At 38.8% G+C, this 18926-nt stretch overlaps 1 protein-coding gene across 1 annotated transcript in view; it reads right to left on the bottom strand.

Annotated features, from left to right (window-relative positions):
- Positions 1 to 18926, bottom strand: part of LOC107661565 (myomegalin-like) — a 48254-nt gene that overhangs the window by 7023 nt on the left and 22305 nt on the right. The window contains 21 exon segments of the mRNA XM_016451205.1: positions 409 to 540; positions 624 to 814; positions 2203 to 2262; positions 3018 to 3394; positions 4721 to 4847; positions 4934 to 5047; positions 5156 to 5281; positions 5373 to 5657; positions 8470 to 8660; positions 9845 to 9905; positions 10051 to 10271; positions 10374 to 10770; positions 11323 to 11427; positions 12235 to 13801; positions 14539 to 14965; positions 16185 to 16256; positions 16287 to 16366; positions 16500 to 16565; positions 17110 to 17241; positions 17320 to 17429; positions 17526 to 17657. Of these exon segments, the coding sequence (XP_016306691.1) occupies positions 409 to 540; positions 624 to 814; positions 2203 to 2262; positions 3018 to 3394; positions 4721 to 4847; positions 4934 to 5047; positions 5156 to 5281; positions 5373 to 5657; positions 8470 to 8660; positions 9845 to 9905; positions 10051 to 10271; positions 10374 to 10770; positions 11323 to 11427; positions 12235 to 13801; positions 14539 to 14965; positions 16185 to 16256; positions 16287 to 16366; positions 16500 to 16565; positions 17110 to 17241; positions 17320 to 17429; positions 17526 to 17657 (4973 nt within the window).

Here is an 18926-nt window from a genome sequence, read left to right on the forward strand (position 1 = left end):
GGGTGTATTCACACCTGTCTTGTTTGGTTAGCTTGAATCAAACACAAGTTTGTTTCCCCCCTTGGTGCGGATCCTTTGGGCAGGTGTGAATACAGCAATCGCACTCGGGTGCGCACCAAACAACCGCACCGAGACCCAGCTGAAGAGGTGGTCTCAGTCCGCTTCCAAATGAACTCTGGTACGGTTGAATGGATGAACTAATGAATGGATGACCTTAGCACACGCATGGTTTTGTTTACAATTTCTGGTTCACTTGCAAAAAGGGTAGTATGAAAGCGAACCGCACCAAAAAAAAACAAAAAAACAACAACATTGTATTTGGTCCGGACCAAAGCAAGAACTAGCGGACTTCCCTGGTGTGAATACACCCTATATTTAAGCTTGATCTAAATAAAAACCTCATGTTACCTGTTGAGTGTGTGTGGCATCTCCTGAGGGTAGTGAGACTCTCCAGAGCAGTTTGAGAAGTCGAGCGGCCTCCTCCAGAACCTGCTGCATGGTGTTCACACTGCCAGAGACACTCTTCAGCTGATCCACAGCCTGACACACACCACAGGAAACACATTCAGTGCTGAAACATGACCCTAACACACACCAGACTGAGTGAGTGTGTGTGTTCTCACCCAGCCGCAGTCATGTATCTGTGTGTCCAGATCTGCAGTGAGTCTCTTGGCTTCAGTGATCTGTTTGCGCAGGGCATTATAGTCCTCGATCAGACCCAGAACGTGACGCCCACGTCTGTCCGCCCACAGCCGGTGACACGGGATCAGCCGGGACGGAGTGTGGGAACCAGAGTCTGCTGAGCTACCGCTGTCTGAACACAAACAGAAGTGGAAATGACCATTTCATTTTCAGGGTTTATGAGCAAACTTCACAAAAATAACTTGGGAGTCACATATAAAAGAACATTTACATTTACATTTAGTCATTTAGCAGACGCTTTTATCCAAAGCGACTTACAAAGTAAAAGAAGTGCATAAAGAAAACTAAATCCTATTTTTAGAACCATAAAGATTTTGTGATATTATTCTCAATTAAGCACCAATTGCAATCTCATTACTGTAATGCATCTCAATGTTTTATTTTACTAAAAGAATATATATAATAATGATTCATATCTAATAACAATGACTGACAATGACAACAATGATAAATAGTATATAATAATAATTATCTTATTCACAATTAGGCTTGCTGTGATAGACGGTGTTTTACCGGTGTTAAGTCTACCGCGGCACCGCCCCCCACCGTCGTTCTGATTTTTTTATAGTAACAAAAATAATTTAGCCTAGTTCAGTTAGAGGACAGACACTTTTAAAAACTAAACGCTCAATGCAGCATGCCGAACCGTGCGCAAACGACGCAGGAGTCAGATTTTATTTATCACGTGAGGAGAGTGAGTCGAGCTGACTGACAAGAGTGAGGTGAGAAAGACAAGACGATGGCAGAAGATTGTTTAGAAAGGAAATGCAAAGGCGCCTGTTTGGCAATATTTTAGATTTTGAAAAGCCTATTGACTGTTTTTTTTAAACATTCTTTTCTTATTTATTTGGTTCCACAGTGTTTGCTGATTACTTTATTTAAACTTTGTGTATTTTATTTATTCAAGGTGTATATGGCCGTGCCTCCAAGCTTTCTTACTCGTTTTGCTAATAAACGTTCTATGTTTCTTATTTATTTGGTTCCACAGGGTTTGCTGATTTTCAGTTATATATACCTATTTAAACTTTGTGTAGCCTAAGTAATTTGTTATTTTATTAGGCATATATGGTGTATTTATATTCGTTTTGTTAATAAACGTTCTATGAGTTTGACGTTGTTATTGCTTGAACTGAATCAACGCCGAATTGCTGCTAATTTGAAAGTGAAAGTAAAATGCGCACGGCACTTTTACAAGCCCTTTGAAAGCGAAGAAAATAGGAAAACTCAAACGAACTAACCCCACCCCCCACCACCACCACCACAACGGTGATACCGGTATTACCGGTGTTGTCACACATCGATTAACCAGTGGGAAAATTTCCTCACCGTCACAACCCTATTCACAAACCCACAAAATGCCTGCTGCAGGCTGCAAAACAGGCTGCAATTTCTTATTCATTTTCATGCTATTTAGATTCATCACTGTAATGTGAATCTGTTCATAAACTGACCAATATCTTTATAATCATACAAACAACAGAAAAGTTCAAAGATGCATACCATGTGCAGCACTGGACGCATCTGTATGCAAGTGAAGAACATCTGATTTACCAGCTTCATCTGAGAAAAAGAGATGAAAAAGAAAGAAAGAAAGAAAGAAAGAAAGTGAAAGACAGATAAAAAGAATGAAATGTCAAAAGAATGACCAAAAAGAACAAGACAGATCAATAGAAAGATACATTGAAAAAATGAAATAAAACAAAAAAGAACGAACGAACAGAAGAACAAAAGGGAAAGGAAAGATTGAAAGAAAGAAAAAAAAGAGAAAGGAAAAATGAACACAAAAGAACGAACAAACGAAAGAACGATCAAAAGAAAGAATGAGCGAAAGAAAAGAACAACCAAAAGAAAAGATAGACCAAAAAAAACAAGAAAGAATGACAGAAAGAGAGAATGAACAAAACCACAAAGAAAGAAAGAAAGAACAAAACCACACAGAAAGAAATAAAACAAAAAATAAATTTAAAAGAATGACAGAAAAAATGGAAAAGAAAAAACAAATGAAAAATAGATTGAAAGAATGACAGAACAATAGAAAGAGCGAAACAAGAAAACAGAAAAAAAAAGAAAGAATGGGCAAAGAAAGAATGAAAAAACAATGGAAGAGAACGAACGAAAAATGAAACAAAAGAAACAGAAAAAATAAATTTTTGTCTTTTGTTTTAATGATTGTTTTCTTGAATCTTTCATTTGTGTTACATTGGTTTAAATATCACTGTAACCTCTGAGAATTAATGCTTTAACAAAATTGCTCTCCAATAATTAATGCATCTCAAATAAAGACACTTTGTGTGTGTGTGTGTGTGTGTGTGTACCTATTTTGGGCAGCAGGTAGTTGATGTTGATGGTTGATCTGGGGTCGGTGTGGGTCAGCAGCTGTTGTTCCAGTCTCTGTCTCAGTGTGGTGTTGATCTGGATGCTTCTCTCCAGCTGAACACGCAGCTGTCTGATCTCAGCCAACAGCTCGCTCAGATCCGCTGCTGAACGATATCAGCGGTGTCGCAACCCTCCCTCGACAGCACATCAGGCATTACGAGTGTGTGTGTGTGTGTGTGTGTGTGAGAACGCACCTGTGTGAGTGTGTGTGGAGTTCTTCATGTGCTCATGCACCTGCAGCTCCACACGCACAGACTGCAAGAGCTGCTGGGTATCACACAACTGCTGCCTCTGATGACTGTTCTCACACTGCAACCTGAAACACACACACACACATCAGTGCATGCTCAAAATAACTTTATTATGTTGTCCTCACTGGGTGCATGCAAAACTAAAATACAGTGCAACAGCAACTATGTTCGATGTCAAACAAATTGTTCTTTTTAGATGATTCATTTTATTTGAATCAGACACACCAATTTGCAAATTAGTCTGAATCAAATATATTTGAATTTGTCGGACAACCAACTCACTCACTGAATGAGTGCAAAAAATCACTGCATTAAAAAAATGTATTGTTTACTGAATGAGTCAAAATGATTACTGCATTAACAATTGAACTACTTATTGAATCAGTCACAATTATTGCATTAACTGACTCAATTAATTGGTCAAAATGCTTACTGCTTAACCAAAAAAGTCAGAAAGATTACTGCATCAACAACTGAACTGCAGATTGAATCGGTCAGAATGCTTATTGCATTAACTCGCTCACTCATTGAACAAATGTCTCACAGAATCAATTACTGCATTAACAACTGTATGACTCACTGAATCAGTCAGAATAATTACTAAAATAACTGAATCACTCACTGAATCAGTCAGAAAGATTACTGCATTTAAAACTGAATCACTTACCGAATCAGTCAGAGCAATTACTGCATTAATAACTGAATCAGTCGAAACAAAGATTACGACATTAAAAACAATAATTTACTGAATCAGTCAGAACGATTATTGCATTAACAACCGAGTCACTCACTAGGCCTACTGCATTAAAAAAAATAACTTAACTGGATTGGTCAGAACAATTACTTGAATCAACAACTAAATCACTTCCCTGAATCATTCAGAATGCTTACTGCATTAACAACTGTCTCACAGAATCAGAACATTTTCTGCATCACTTAATGATTCAGTCACAAAGCTTACTGCATTAACAATTGAACCACTCAGAAAATCAAATCAGACTCAAAACTGGCATTTAGCAGGTGAGAAATGCTGTGAGCTAAAATGTTTGTAAGATTTAAAACCATTTAAATATTAACTGGTTGTTCCCAGTTAAAGATACTCATTTGTAAATGTAAATGGAGATGTAGGAAACACTGATGTGCAACAACTAAAAAAATTCAGGGATGACATAATGAGTGTGTGTGTTTGTAACATGAAACTCATTAGCCAATTACACATTTACCTCCTGGATTACAAATAATTGCAATAATTAAAGCAACTCATTACACAGGCCCTCTGAGAATGACACATGATACACAAACACACACATTACATGATACCAGATCACTGTGTGTATCTCTTTTATAAGAAACACATTTTCCTGTAGATGGATGTGCCGTATATGTGTTACCTGTACAGGTTGTCCTGTAGTTGCGTTTTCTCCTGTTTCAGTGTTTCACACTCTTTTCTGCTCAACTCTTTTTTAGCGGTTCGTCGGGCCAAAGTCTCCCTCAGGCGGTCGTTCTCCTTCTGTTTATCTGTTTAAAACACACACATAACTGTGACAACAGCTAACACAGATCACATCTAGAAAATAGTTTTAAAAGTATAGAGCCTATGTTACCTCGTGCTCCCTGGTTGAGCTGCTCTTTGAGTGTGTGGTTTTGGGCGAGGAGGAAGTGAAGTTCACTGCTGATGTGAGCCTGATCCTCAGAACCAGCGATGAAGATGTTGGTGGCTGTTGATCACATAAACAAACACTCACATATTGAGTGATATGAAGATCTGAGGAGCATTGTAAACCACTGAAAACATGAAATTAATGCGTACGAGTTTGTGTGTTCACCTGAGTCTTTTTCAGCTTCCTGTAACTTTCTTTCTAACTGTTCTCGAAGTCTCTCGTTGGCTCTAATCGTCTCTTCAAGCCGCAGACGCAACGCTCGGATCTCCTGCAGGTGTTCTGCTAACAGATCTAAGAGAGAGAAAGTAAGAAAATAAGTAAGTGGATGACGTCAATGCTGCAGCTACTTGCATACTATAACGTTATATCTCTCTGACTCTACCTGAGTTGATGGTCTTGCTCGCTGACGTGTTCTGCTGCTCCGGCTGCTTGTCTTCGGTCTGGCTCTGTGGTTTGTGCTTCAGGACAGATCGAGTGAGGTCCAGCTCACTGCGAAGTGTAGCGTTCAGTTCCTCGCTGCTTCTCAGCTGCTCCTGCAGACGGCCATTCTCCCTCTGTAGCATTCGGACACTCCCCTCTCCATCATCGTCCACGCCCCCTTCGACAGCCATGCCCCCAGAAACCAGCCGTGTATCTGAAAATGCATTGCCATTGGTTGCCTTCAGCCCTGCAAGAAATGACAAGAAAGATTTGTTTACAACTGCATACAAGAATAAGCATGAGCCGTAAAGTAATTCTGCACGTAACTCGTGTTCTTAATTATTTTTGGTGAATTTTGAGCACAAAAACATGCTAATAGCATTTCAGCAATTTTGTGCATGTCTCCTTTGCCGTCATTCAATTGTATTAAATGAAGTATGAGGTATATTAGACACATCAGCACTCAACAGTTTGGGGTCTCTTCTGCTCACCAATGCTGCATTTATTTAAATACAGTAAAAACAGTAATATTGTGAAATATTATTACAATTTAAAATAACTTGTCTATGTGATATGTGATTTTAAAATGTAATTTATTCCTGTGATCAAAGCTGAATATTCAGCATCATTAGCCCAGTCTTCAGTGTCACAAGATCCTTCAGAAATCTACATTACAAATACTTTTTATGAAAGATAATTAAAACAATATTTTATGTATTTATAATAACATGCACTGTTGAACAAAGCACAATAAGGGGACACTTATTAATAAAGTAAACTGTTAATTTGACTTCAGGTTGAGCTTAATGTCTTAAAACACAGTTTCAAATATTGCTAACAATTTAATCATTAACTAAATCTGTTTTTGGTAATTAAAGTTGAAATAAAATGTACATTTTAGACAAAAAACAAAAAAATAGAAATGTTGCTTCAAAAACTACATGAAATAAATTAAAGTACTATGCACCCAACACTAAAATGGAAATAATTAAATTAAGCTAAATAGAAATATTAAAAATAATAAAAGCACATAATAATAGAATTGAAAATATTTTTTAAAAATATTGAAAAACCGAATTGAAAATATTTTTTTAAAATATTGAAATAGTACATACATAGTGCTACAATAACACTGGTACAAACATCAACTTCTGTTACTTAAGCCTAACCTATAATTCAAGACAGCAAGGAATCAGCAGGACTTAAACGCAGAACTGGACATTAATGCTAGATTTTTACCTTCCTCTTTGGAGGCTTTAAGCACTTTTCTCCATCTGCTACGAGAGACGGCGTTATGGAGCACAATTTGTTCACTCATGTCCAGAGCCGAGCTACAGTTAACCTAGTCCTGATCTCACTATAACGCCAGATCTCAGGATAGTTTCAATCCAGTAGAAAGTTTAGCACAGCTGTAACATTCTCACAAACATATATCCTGTCTAAACGACAATTCAGCATCACTTAAAATTAGACACTCTCGCCTCTAAGAGCGTTAGGGCTAAAGAACCTGCAAATATGGTGTAGTCCATCAGGCGCTCACTGAATACATCTCCAGTCTCTTGATCTATTGTGTCCCAGATGCTGGGAAACCTGAACCAGGTCGTTCTGAAGAGAGATCAGGAGTAACAAATTCCTTCTGTTTGCTAGTGTAGTGCTGTGAGAGTTAATCCAGCATCTTGTGCCGATGCTTTTAGCGAAGAGCAAAATCTATCCATTTCTATGATACTAAACACTTAACAAATCATCAACACACCGGCTCAGGGCTCTTAACGGCTCTCAGGAGGGCAGAGGAGATAACAGTGCATACTGAATAATGCATCCGTAAGGGCTAGTAAGGGGACACCAGCCTCAGCTCCTGCCGTTTCACTACACGACTCAAATACTCAAACTGACAGGACCACAGATTAACGAAAATAGACAAATGCATATTTAATCAAGACAGCAAACATGGGCTCACTAAAACACCTCAAATGACACAATCAGTGATAAATAATAAAAATGTTTCGCAGTAATACTATAATTATGCATCACACCAACAATCAGAATTTAAAACTTAAAATTAGAAATGTAAATTAAACTTGCTATGGCAACGGACTGAAATAAGTACTAAAATTACTCAAATAAAACAAAAATAAATAAAACCTAAATAGAATGATAAAAACAACAAAAGCACATAACATTACTAAAATAAAAAAAACTTAAATACTAAAATAAACTACTAAAATTGTATTAAAATAAATACTAAAAAAATTTAAAATATTAATAAATATTATAAGAGTTTACTAAAATAACACTGTCACTATAATTACTAAAACAAAAAAAAATAAGCTTAATAAAAAATTTTAAAGACAAAAGCACAAAAAAATGACTAACATGAAAACAGAAAGTAAAAAAATAAAAGGTAATTGAAAATATTCATAAATATAAGAGTTTAAATAATACTAAAATAACACTGGTTATAAAAACAATCTAAATACATATTTCAAACAATAAAAAAGACATACATAGAAAATTACTAAGACAAAAATACAAAACAATAAATCCAATTAAAAATACTAATAAATAATGTAACAGTACATAAATAATACTAATGCAACATCAACCGCTGTTACTTAAACCTAACCTATTATTCAAGACAACAAGGCATCAGCATCACTTAAATGCAGAACTGGACAGTTAGTTTACATAGAATTATATTACATAAGCATTTAAACTGTGAGACAGTGAGAAATGGCACAAGACTTCAGTGTTACTAAGTACCAAAACTCATTTGACCGGCATATCTCTCCAGGTCAAGAGGTCACTGGCAAATCAACAAGAGCCTCATGTGAAGGTTTACTGGATAAATAATTCAGCTTGATTTAAAAGGTGCTCCGCCTTGAACTGAGATTACATTCATCTATTAGCAAGGAGTCCGTTTCAGGTTGATAAAACATTGAAGAACTTTATTGGAAGGATGTTCACGAACGTTCAGTTCTAATTTAGCATTCTGATGTGTTAGCTGAGATACAATCAGACACATTTAGAAACCAACTTACACCTGATGAGGTGAGTGTTACCTGTGTGAGGTCTGTTGGGGGTCTGCCTGCGGACAGCAGGAGGGCTGTCGTGGAAGGAGGTGGTGCCATCGTTGGACAGCCTGTCACTCATCTCGGAGTCGGAGTGCTGGTGCATTCTGGGAACTTGCATTCGCAGTTGATGTTGCAGAGAATGAATGAGCCGGTCTTTCTCCTGTAGTTCTGCAGAGAGTCTGTCACACACACAAACAATTACAGAGAACAAAACTATCAGAGGGACACGATAAAACAAATCAACAATACCACAACAACACACAAGATAATAGGGAAATTAGGAAGTAAAAGAGTAAGGCTAAATCCCAAATCCTATACTTGTACTAGTCTAAAAAGCATACATGGATGCATACTTTAAAAAAAATAAAAAAATAATCACTATTCCTTTATGTTTTAACAGTCAGTATTTTTTTGTTTGTTTGTTAAATAAGTCTCTTCTGCTCACCAAGGCTGGATTTATTTAATCAAAAACACAGCAAAAACAGTAAGTTAACAGTAAATTTTTTTCTATTTGAATATCCTGTAAAATGTAATTTATTCCTGTGATCAAAGCTGAATTTTCAGCATCATTACTCCAGTCTTCAATGTCACATGATCCTTTAGAAATCATTCTAATATGCTGATTTGCTGCCAAAAAACATGTATTATTATCACTGTTGAAAGCAGTTGTGCTGCTTTATATTTCTGTGGAAACATTTTATTTTTTAAGATTCTTTGAATATAAGGCTCAAAAGAACAGCATTTATTTCAAATACAAGGTTTTTTTTTTCATACATTTATTTTGGAAAAAAGTAGCAGTGTAATTTGTGACACATTAATCATTATCTTTCACACTATATAATATGGATAGTATATGAATTGGGATGGAGCATGAATCTGGGCATAAAGACTGTAACCCAAAGAGAAAATTCAACATAAAAACAAAACCTAAATGACTCTAAGAAAGACTTCCATTGTAGAGGTTAGAAACACACTGCACTGCACACGGGCCCTTGCAGGCAGCACTCACAGGTCAATGTAATGCTGTGTGCTAATGGCAAGATTCTGGTTCTGCCTGCACAAATAAACCATCTGTAGCTGCTGCTGTTCTCTGTCGCCCTCTAGCTGAGAGCGCAGGTACTGCAGCTCATCCCACACCCACTCACAATCGCTGTTGGGAGGAAGCCAAAGACTAGGCCATCAAACACCAGCTGGATGAATGGCTAATAGTAGCAACAGACTCACACCAGCGTAACCATGCATACTATTGCGGTGTTCCATTCCATTTCTCCTCTATTACATACTTTCAGATTTACAGATTTCAGTATTTGTGAGATCACGGTGCATCGTTCTTAGCAGATATGAAGCTGAAAGCTGTTCTCACCTGAGCTTCATCTCGGACTCCGCTTCTTCTTCATTATTCATACCAGACCCTCCTGTAGAAACTAAAGGATAACAGAAAACACATATACTTCAACATTTTAGTTTATTTATGGCTATGTTCACAATGGAATACTACTGCCTCTGCTTCAAAGTTTCCCATCTCTACCATTCTTCATTAGTGGTTTCTCTGTGTTGGTGTATATTTACCCTGCTCCAGTTTCTCCAGCAGGCTCAGGCTGTGATCCAGATGCTCTCTGAGCTGGGTTCCCTGAGCGGAGTGCATGTTATTAGGCTGAAGTAACTCCTCTAGAGCTCTTCTGAGCTCCAGCAGCTGTTTACGCTGTTCCACACCCAAACCACGAGACACACGGATCTGTTCCCGCAGCTCACACAACTCCCGGGCCTGAGACTGGACCAGAGACTCAATCCTGTCGAGAAAGAGAGAGAGAGAGGATGACATTTCATTAAAAAGCCACAAGATGAAGGATACCGTTGTTGATGATGATCATGAAGATGGTGATGAAAGCTACCTGGAGGGAGAGCCTGCTTGGCTGCTTCTGTTCAGGGTTCTCTCTCTTTCTAGCTCAGTGCTCAGCTGGGCGATTTGAGCCTTCATCATCTTTGTTTCCTCCTCCTCTTCACCTGCTGTGGGTTCAGAGGTCACACTCAGGAGCTCAGTCGACAAAGACTTCTTACACAGCTGCCTCTGGAGGCTCTGGATGACTTTGTTTTGTCCTTCGATTTGTGACCTGAGCTGCTGGATGTGCAGGGTGGGGTCGGCGTGAGGGTCGGAGGGTCGAGGGGAGCTCAGGCCAGGAGAGCTGTGGTACGAGAGGCTGGATGCAGTAGTATCAGGTGAAAATCGGTCCTGATTGCCCGTGAGGACAGGAGACAGAGTGGGAACCAACCGCAAAACACCATCCACATCTGATAGTGACATCAAACACACAGAGGACAAAGAAAACACACATACAAAGACATAAAAAGTTGGATTTAAGTTAATTACAGCAATGGTGGAAGGAGGTTACAGTCCTCAAAGATGCCACATTAGTTACATTATTAAATCAGGGATGGTTTGGTCATGCAGTGGAAGTGATTAAAACAAACTTAGCACACACAAATACATGCTGGCAAACACATAACCAATGTTAAAGGACAAGTGCACCCAAAAAATGGTTTACGCTCCCTTGTGATTTTTACCCACAGGAAAAAAAACAGCACCATCATTCTGTTAAACTTTGGTGTTAAGTGGAGTAAAAAGTTGGTTTGGAACAGCATGATTTAATGGAAGTATTTTCAATTCTGGGTGAACTATCCCCTTAAATTACCCAAAGCGTAACACCGTTGTTTATTATGATCATGCAGTCAGTAGCAGTTTGCATGGATCATCAATGGAGATAAGAGATTCTGAAACTGCCTTTCCATGCAGAAACCCTCACATGCAGACTTATTAAAAAGAAGTGTTTTTCCCCTGTCTACCTGTGCTACTGCCCTCCACCTCCGTCTCACTCCTTCCACTCGTTTCATACCCGAGGTCGTGCGCCTCCACTTGCACCCCTTTATCATCCCGTTCACTATGGGGTGCTAGAGCAGACAGGCAGGGTTGAGAACGGTAGCCCCAACCAGAAAAACAAGCAACAGGCTTGTCGTAGTACCGCAATAAATCTGAATGGCACTTAATGCAGGTCTCTATTGGGCAACTTGATATAAAATACTTTTATAAAGTAAACATAAGAATAACTTTTTATATTGTAATTAATATTTTGAGATGAAAATCATGTTCAAATGTATCAGATATGATCCATCAGGCTTTGGAGGAATGTTTATTTGTTCATCTCTCAATTATCACTGTATTGCATTGCATTATACGTTTTGAAACTACAGAGCTTTGATCATGAAACAAAGCATTTAAACACATCTTACTATGACATATTACTGGGAGGTATAGAGTGACGTTATATTTTTATCATTTTATCTAAGTATCTGCTATACTGTTATAAAGATCACACTGATTTACAAGCTACCAGAAATTCATCTTTTTGGCCATATAAATATAAACTGCTTCGAATTGTCACAAGTATGAGCTCCATTTTCTCACTATATAATACAATACGAGTCATAAAAACCTGATGTATCAAATATGATACTCAAGATATTCCATTATTTTATATTTCAGTCTTTACAAGGTTAAGTACGTAGGTCCCAGACCCTTATGCCAATATGTAGCTGATTCTATAGATTAAAATTGAATCCCTGACATAAATACTGAGGTGAAATAATGTACAATCACATGTGCCATACACAAAAAAGTGTCTTAAAAGTGCATTTAAAAGAGCTAGTTTGAGCAGTGTTTACCCTCAACTGAGTGTATTGCATGTGTGTTCTTTTCACCTTTGTGCGGATCAGACTGTTTCTCCTTATTTGAGCCATGCACAGAGATGACAGACTGAGCGATCGCCAGTTTCTCCTCTAATTTCCGACATGCCCTCTGCTTCTCCTTCAGGGCCTTCTGCAAACTTTCGATCCGGGCGTTCCTCTCCAGAGTTTCATTTACAGGTGCATCTCCACCTCCTCCACTTTGGCCATGCCCACTAACAGCTTCCTCAAGTTTGCTCATTTTCTGAGCACGCTCAGTATAAATCTGAAGAAGCATCAAGAGGTTCTTATGAAGATTCTGATGTGAGGTCACAGGCTCCTGAACGTTCTGTTGCCGTTCTGGTTTAGAACTCTCAGGGTTCTGAATGGGCGTGCTTGTCTTTTGTTGGTGCCTCTCAGTGCAGACTGGGTCCTCCAGAGACTCTCTCTCCAGCAGAGCACGCTGCAGCCTGTCTAGCCATTTCTTTAACTCTGGACTGGACAAGATCTCCTCATGAGACTGGTTTGGTCTGGAACAAATGTCTGCGAGAGACTTGACCGCGCCTTCAGCAGCTCTTATGCACTCAGACAGACAGTCCGCCAACTGTTGCAATGACAGGACCTTTCCTTCTGGTCTAGGAGTGTAATTCCCCTCCAGACCAGTGGGTGCGCTGTTGCGCTTGGCGCTGACAGCTGCACTTAACTTTTTAACAGCTGCTTCTGAAGTCCAGAGCTTCTCCTGCAGCTCTGCATTCATTCTGCACTGCTGCAACAGCGACTCCTGCAGTGAGTCCACCTGCCGCTGTAACTCAGAATCAGGTCCTAGTGTTGGACCAACCTCTGGGATGTGAGAGTCTTTTGACCTGCCATCGCTTTGCTGAGAAATTCTGATCTGTCCAATCAAGTCCTCAAACCTCTCACAAAGTGCTTTTGGGTCTTCTTGTCCAAGATCCATTTGGCTGCTTGCAGTGTTTACATTTCGGAGCAATGCAATGGCGGATTCCGCAGAGTTCAAGCAGTCCAAGAGCTGAGCGTTGAGTCGGTCTTTCTCCTCAACAGCCTTCTGAAGATCTGCACAACGTTGCTGCAAGGTTACATCTCCTGTTTGACCGATTCCACACTCCGAGTCCAAGCTGCATGCGGTGAGGTACGCAATAGTAGACTCTGCCGCTTGTAAGGCTCCCAGGTACTCTCGGTTGAGCTTGTCCTTCTCCTGTAGCTCTGCCTGTAGCTCGTCCCATTCCAGGACCTGTTCCCTCAGGCGGGAGATTAGCTCCTCCTTCTCTTGGCATTCTTGATTCAACAACTCTAATTGCACCATTAGCTCGGATTCCAGATTCTCGTTCATGTTAGTGTCTCGTTTTGTTCCAGCAGTTGGACTCAGCCTAGCATCTTTAACATGGTCTAATTCGAGGTGTCCGTGCTGAGCTGATCTCGAAGACATCTTGCTGTCTGTGCTGTAATCAGACTCTTCAGCCCCAGTCAGGTAGTCTTTGTTTCTGGGGTGAACTTGTCCTAAATTCAGCTCACTCAGATCTTCTGAACTCTGCCCAGAACTCTTACTGTGCCTCACGGGTACTGGTAGCCGAGACTTTACATATGCCTAAAACAAATGACATTAGGATTATTTTACGGATTATATGCTTTGGAAAAGACAAAGAAGCAGTAAAGACAGGTTTGGATGCATCTCCACACTAAAGGCAAGAAGAAGTAAAGGGAAGAAGGGGTGGTGTGTCATACTGGATAATAGGGCTGGGTATTGAACATGAATACATGAATAGATTCAATTTCGATTCAAAAGCTCTTGATTTGATTCGGTATAGATTCATTTGGGTATATATCAGGTCAATCATGTCAATTCTTCTTAAAGAAAAGAACAGTTATCGGTTAATTCAAATCAAGATCAAGAATTCAGTATTGTCAACCTAGCCCTACTGGATAAAGCAGGGTTACCTAATCCTATTCCTAAAGATCTACCAACCTGAAGAGCCTGCTCCCAAAACACCTATGTGTAATTATCAAGTACTTCTGAAGATCCTACTTAGCCAGTTCAGGTATGTTTAATCAGGGTTGGAGCTGAACTTTTTAGGAAGGTAAATCTCCAGAAACAGGACTGTGCAACTCTGGGATAATAGGGTTGGTAATTGGATGGTTGCTTGTTCAATTCCTGCATGCAATGAGCCACTTTTGAGTCCTTGAACATGGCACCTAACTCCAGGTTGCTCCAGAAAATGAAGATTCAGGCATAATTGCTTCTAGGTAGGTTTGAACCCACAACTGTTACCAACCATTATGCTAGACTTTCTACCTTTTCCGGCAGCACATGTGACTGATACTCACTGCATGTCTGGCCATGTGCTGCTTCTGATTCTTGCTGGATTTGGTGCTTTGACCCTGCCTTCTCTCATATCTCTCCTCCATTTCTTTCCTTTCTCTTGGTTTGTTCTCTTTCTCCAGTGTGCTGGTGTGTCTCTGCAGATCTTCATGGTTTGTCTGCAGTTGTCCCATATTGCTGCCCATCATCTTAAGGTCAAGCTGACTTCTAGCATCTGAGACAGAGTTCCGCTGCAGCTGCTCTTTTAGCAGTCGAATTATCTTTCGGTGACTTCTGGCTTCTGAGCGGAGCACTTTCACGGTTTGGTGCAAGTCTCCATGGCTGTCACTTTCTCCAGAACTCTCTGCACTTTCTTTGGACTCAGTGGTGTTTTCTTCCTTCAAAAGTCCACGGAGTTCAGATGCTTCCAAACGGAGTTTGGCCACTTGCTCCCTACAAATTGCAGCAGTTAAAGGTTTTATTTGACATACAACCAAACCTACAATGTGGATACCTAGTTATCTTAAACATACCGGAGTTGAGAGACTGACTCCGCTCCACAATCTGAGAGAAGGGATCGGAGTTCTGCTTTTTCTGATCCATCCCTAAGGAATCTGGATGTGAGTTGTACTCCACTTTGCTGTCTTTGAGTCTGTGATGGTTGATTACTCTCACCAACATCCTCTGGAGAGCGATCTCCCTCATCACATCTCTCCTTAGAGATCAACAACACATGGGACAACAGTAAATGAAATAACACCAATATTGCAGGTTTTTATTTTATCTTGTGATGGTTGGAAAGGGCATCTCCATAGCCACAATCCCACAAAGCAGATGGACACAAGAGGATTATGGGTAAATGGAGCAGAAACAGACAGAATGCATTTAATTTTCAGCAGTCAGTGTATTTGGAAACTGTCTGATCCATCTCTTCTGCATTCATATGCAAGCACAGAACTTAAAAAATGGCGAGTATATGTGGATCTTGTGACCATTGTGAAGGTTAGTGGATTGGAAAGGTTTTCATAGGTATGCACAGAAAGAAATAAACGGGCTGAATAAGTGAAGTCATATATGTGTACAAGGCAGGGTGGGATGAGGTGTAGTGGTCGACCGGTATATCGGCCGATATTTGGCATTTTTCAAATATCGGCATCGGCCGATAAGTTTTCCTGTTTGGCCGATGCGTTCGAGGCGGGACTTTTATTTTGACAGTGCTGAGAGCGGCAGCACCTGAGCACACAGTGCTCACATTCTCCCTGTTGTTCGCTGTCATCGTTAACAGTTCTGTCTAATACGAATAGAAGTGTCTAATAATCAGATAGAACGGTTAAACAAAGGAATTAAAATGTATACAAAAAGTAGTATAACGATTGCTTTTATATTATTAGAAATAGAAAGCCAAACATTATAATACTTTCTTGTTTGCCATCAGTATTCAGCAAATATGCATTTATATAATTTAAAGGGGTCATATGATGTTGCTAAAAAGAACATTATTTTGTGTATTTGGTGTAATGAAATGTGTTTATGCGGTTTAAGGTTCAAAAAACATTATTTTCCACATACTGTACATTATTGTTTCTCCTCTATTACAAATTGCAGCAGTTAAAGGTTTTATTTGACATACAACCAAACCTACAATGTGGATACCTAGTTATCTTAAACATACCGGAGTTGAGAGACTGACTCCGCTCCACAATCTGAGAGAAGGGATCGGAGTTCTGCTTTTTCTGATCCATCCCTAAGGAATCTGGATGTGAGTTGTACTCCACTTTGCTGTCTTTGAGTCTGTGATGGTTGATTACTCTCACCAACATCCTCTGGAGAGCGATCTCCCTCATCACATCTCTCCTTAGAGATCAACAACACATGGGACAACAGTAAATACAAAAACAAGACTACTGTGGTCTCCAGACTGAAAGTTAAGGTTCAAGATTACAAAATATTTGTACAAAATTGACTGATCTATTTCCATTTCTCTTACCTTCGTGTTTGGAGGCATTGGTGTCACATCATCTTCAGAAGTTGGTTTCTGCTGTATTGGTGATTGCTACAGTAATGGCATGTTTGGTGACACATGACTTAACACAAAATGCCATAATGGAACAGAATATAAAGAAAGCACACAGTAACGGTAGGATGGGGCGGCTGCAGGTGATCATGGGTAAGAAAATAAGCCAGAAAGACAGAGAGAGGAGATAACAGGGGTTAGCAGGGACGGAAGAGAGAGAGAAAACTAGAGGGAGGGAAAAATAATAATAAATAACTGCAGACACATACATAACCACTCATTCAGCAGACAAACATGTTACAGAAACAAACTTCTAGAGAAGGTCCAACCTACTGCTAACTAATGTTAGTAAACTAGAAACTCAACTACAGACAAGAGGTCAATCATAAATGGCACACGAAAGCACAAAATCTGAAGGTCTGAGGTTAAAGGTCAAGAGGTTAAAAGAAGGTAAGAAATTGGGCCCCGTTTTATTGGCATCAAACCAAATGTCAGCTTTGCACAAATGTATTCCAAAAACCCTTACATAAGACGTAAAACTAATAATATTTCGAAGAAAAGATTCCACTGTGACCTTTAATACCTTGATTGGAGTTGAGAGCTTGATTAGGTCTGGTTCTTTCTGAGAGTATACTGGATCTTTACCCACAATGTCTTTCTCCATCAGAAGCAGCTTATTCTGCAGTTCGGCATTGACTGCCTGAAGCTCTAAAACCTGAAAATAAGAGGAAAATGTAAATCTTTCAATTTTGTTTGACAAAAATTACATAGCACTTGGCGATTAGGCACTCACCTTTATTCTGAGCTGTTCAATGGTCAAGTGCTGGAGCTCCTCCTCTGGCCCTTCGCCAACACATATACTCATATAGGACGTCTGATCGCCAATCAAACTCAGTGTGTCCACTAAAATAATCAGATGAATTAAAGTCAAATGAACTAAAATAATTGAACTAATTTAATTAAGAATAAACAAATGATACGTATGATACATGAACGTACTAGAATCGTTGGCTTGTCCAACCCCTCCTCCCCGGTTCTGGATTTGTCCCAGTCTGGCTTGCAGAGAGGCGTTCCAGCGTTGGGCTTCCTCTAGTGCATCACGCATACTCTCTAACTCTGAAGGGTTTGAACCTGCACACACATGTATACTCATGCAGTTAGTAACACTGCAAACACATTCAATATATATGCATGTACAACTTTAACTTTGTTCTCTGTATATTTATTTTTTATTTCCTTTTTTAGTCTTTAAAGAACAGCTGAGAAAACACAAGAAATTATAATAATAAGAAGTGGATGGGTGCATAATTAGTGTATGACATAAACCGAATTTGCGCCATAGAATAGAATACATACTAAATGCTATGTCAATGCATATTTATTTTATGCAGATATTTATTGTAAGTTTCAACTGAGACTTAAAGCATACAGACTACTGAGTGGTGAAAGCGAGAGCCACAGCAAGACATGGGTAGGAAGTTAATGGGAATGTTAATAGGAAAGTTAATCAGGTGCATTTGTTTTGTTTTGTGTTTTGTGAGTGTGCACAGAAAGATGATTGGCAAATAGAATCACGTTCAATTAGAATCAAATTCAAAAGTTATGAAGTGGGAATAAAATAGTTAAATTATCAATTAAATAAGTTTCGCCTGATCCGCTCCAGTGTAACTAAAACATTTAGGATTAAAAAATAAAATATAACTATTAAACTATTAAAAAATAAAATATATTTTATACAATTATAAATGTTGACAAATGTTTAGGTTGAACTAGAAGATTATTTAAAATCTCTCTCTCTCTATATATATATATATATATATATATATACAGGGTGGATATGGAAAATTTAATTAGAAGGAAAACAAATATTATATTCAAGTTAAATAATTTTGATATATGTATGTATTATTCCAGTGAAAGTAATAATAATAATTGTACTTTATTTGTACAGCTTTTTATTATTTTGGGAAAATTTCACATACAAACGAAGAAATGGTCAGGATTTGGAGAACATTGTTAATAAAAAAGCAAAGAAGACTTGTAATATTTTTCACGAATATAGTTTTTGATTAATGAATCAATGGTTTGTACAATCTGGCATGTTTTTGTAAAATATTTTATATTTTGTTCTGGTTAATAAAAAAAACAAAAAAAACAAAAAAAAGCGAGGTGTGCTGTGATTGGCCAGCTATCCAGTGTGTTGTGATTTGCCGAATACCTCAAGCGTGTGACGGAAATGTTACACCCATTACCATACTGTGATGCCGTGTCCCGGCCGAAGCGACTAGACAAAAACATTAAAACCCATTTTAAACGAGGCATTTGTTGCATCCAGTGGGGACTTAATTACGGATTATAAAGACTTATACTGTCTTTTTAGGCGTTGCATTGCGCTGCTTA

The sequence above is a fragment of the Sinocyclocheilus anshuiensis genome, unplaced genomic scaffold (assembly GCF_001515605.1).
Source record: "Sinocyclocheilus anshuiensis isolate Anshui unplaced genomic scaffold, SAMN03320099.WGS_v1.1 scaffold1425, whole genome shotgun sequence".
NCBI lineage: Eukaryota > Metazoa > Chordata > Actinopteri > Cypriniformes > Cyprinidae > Sinocyclocheilus > Sinocyclocheilus anshuiensis.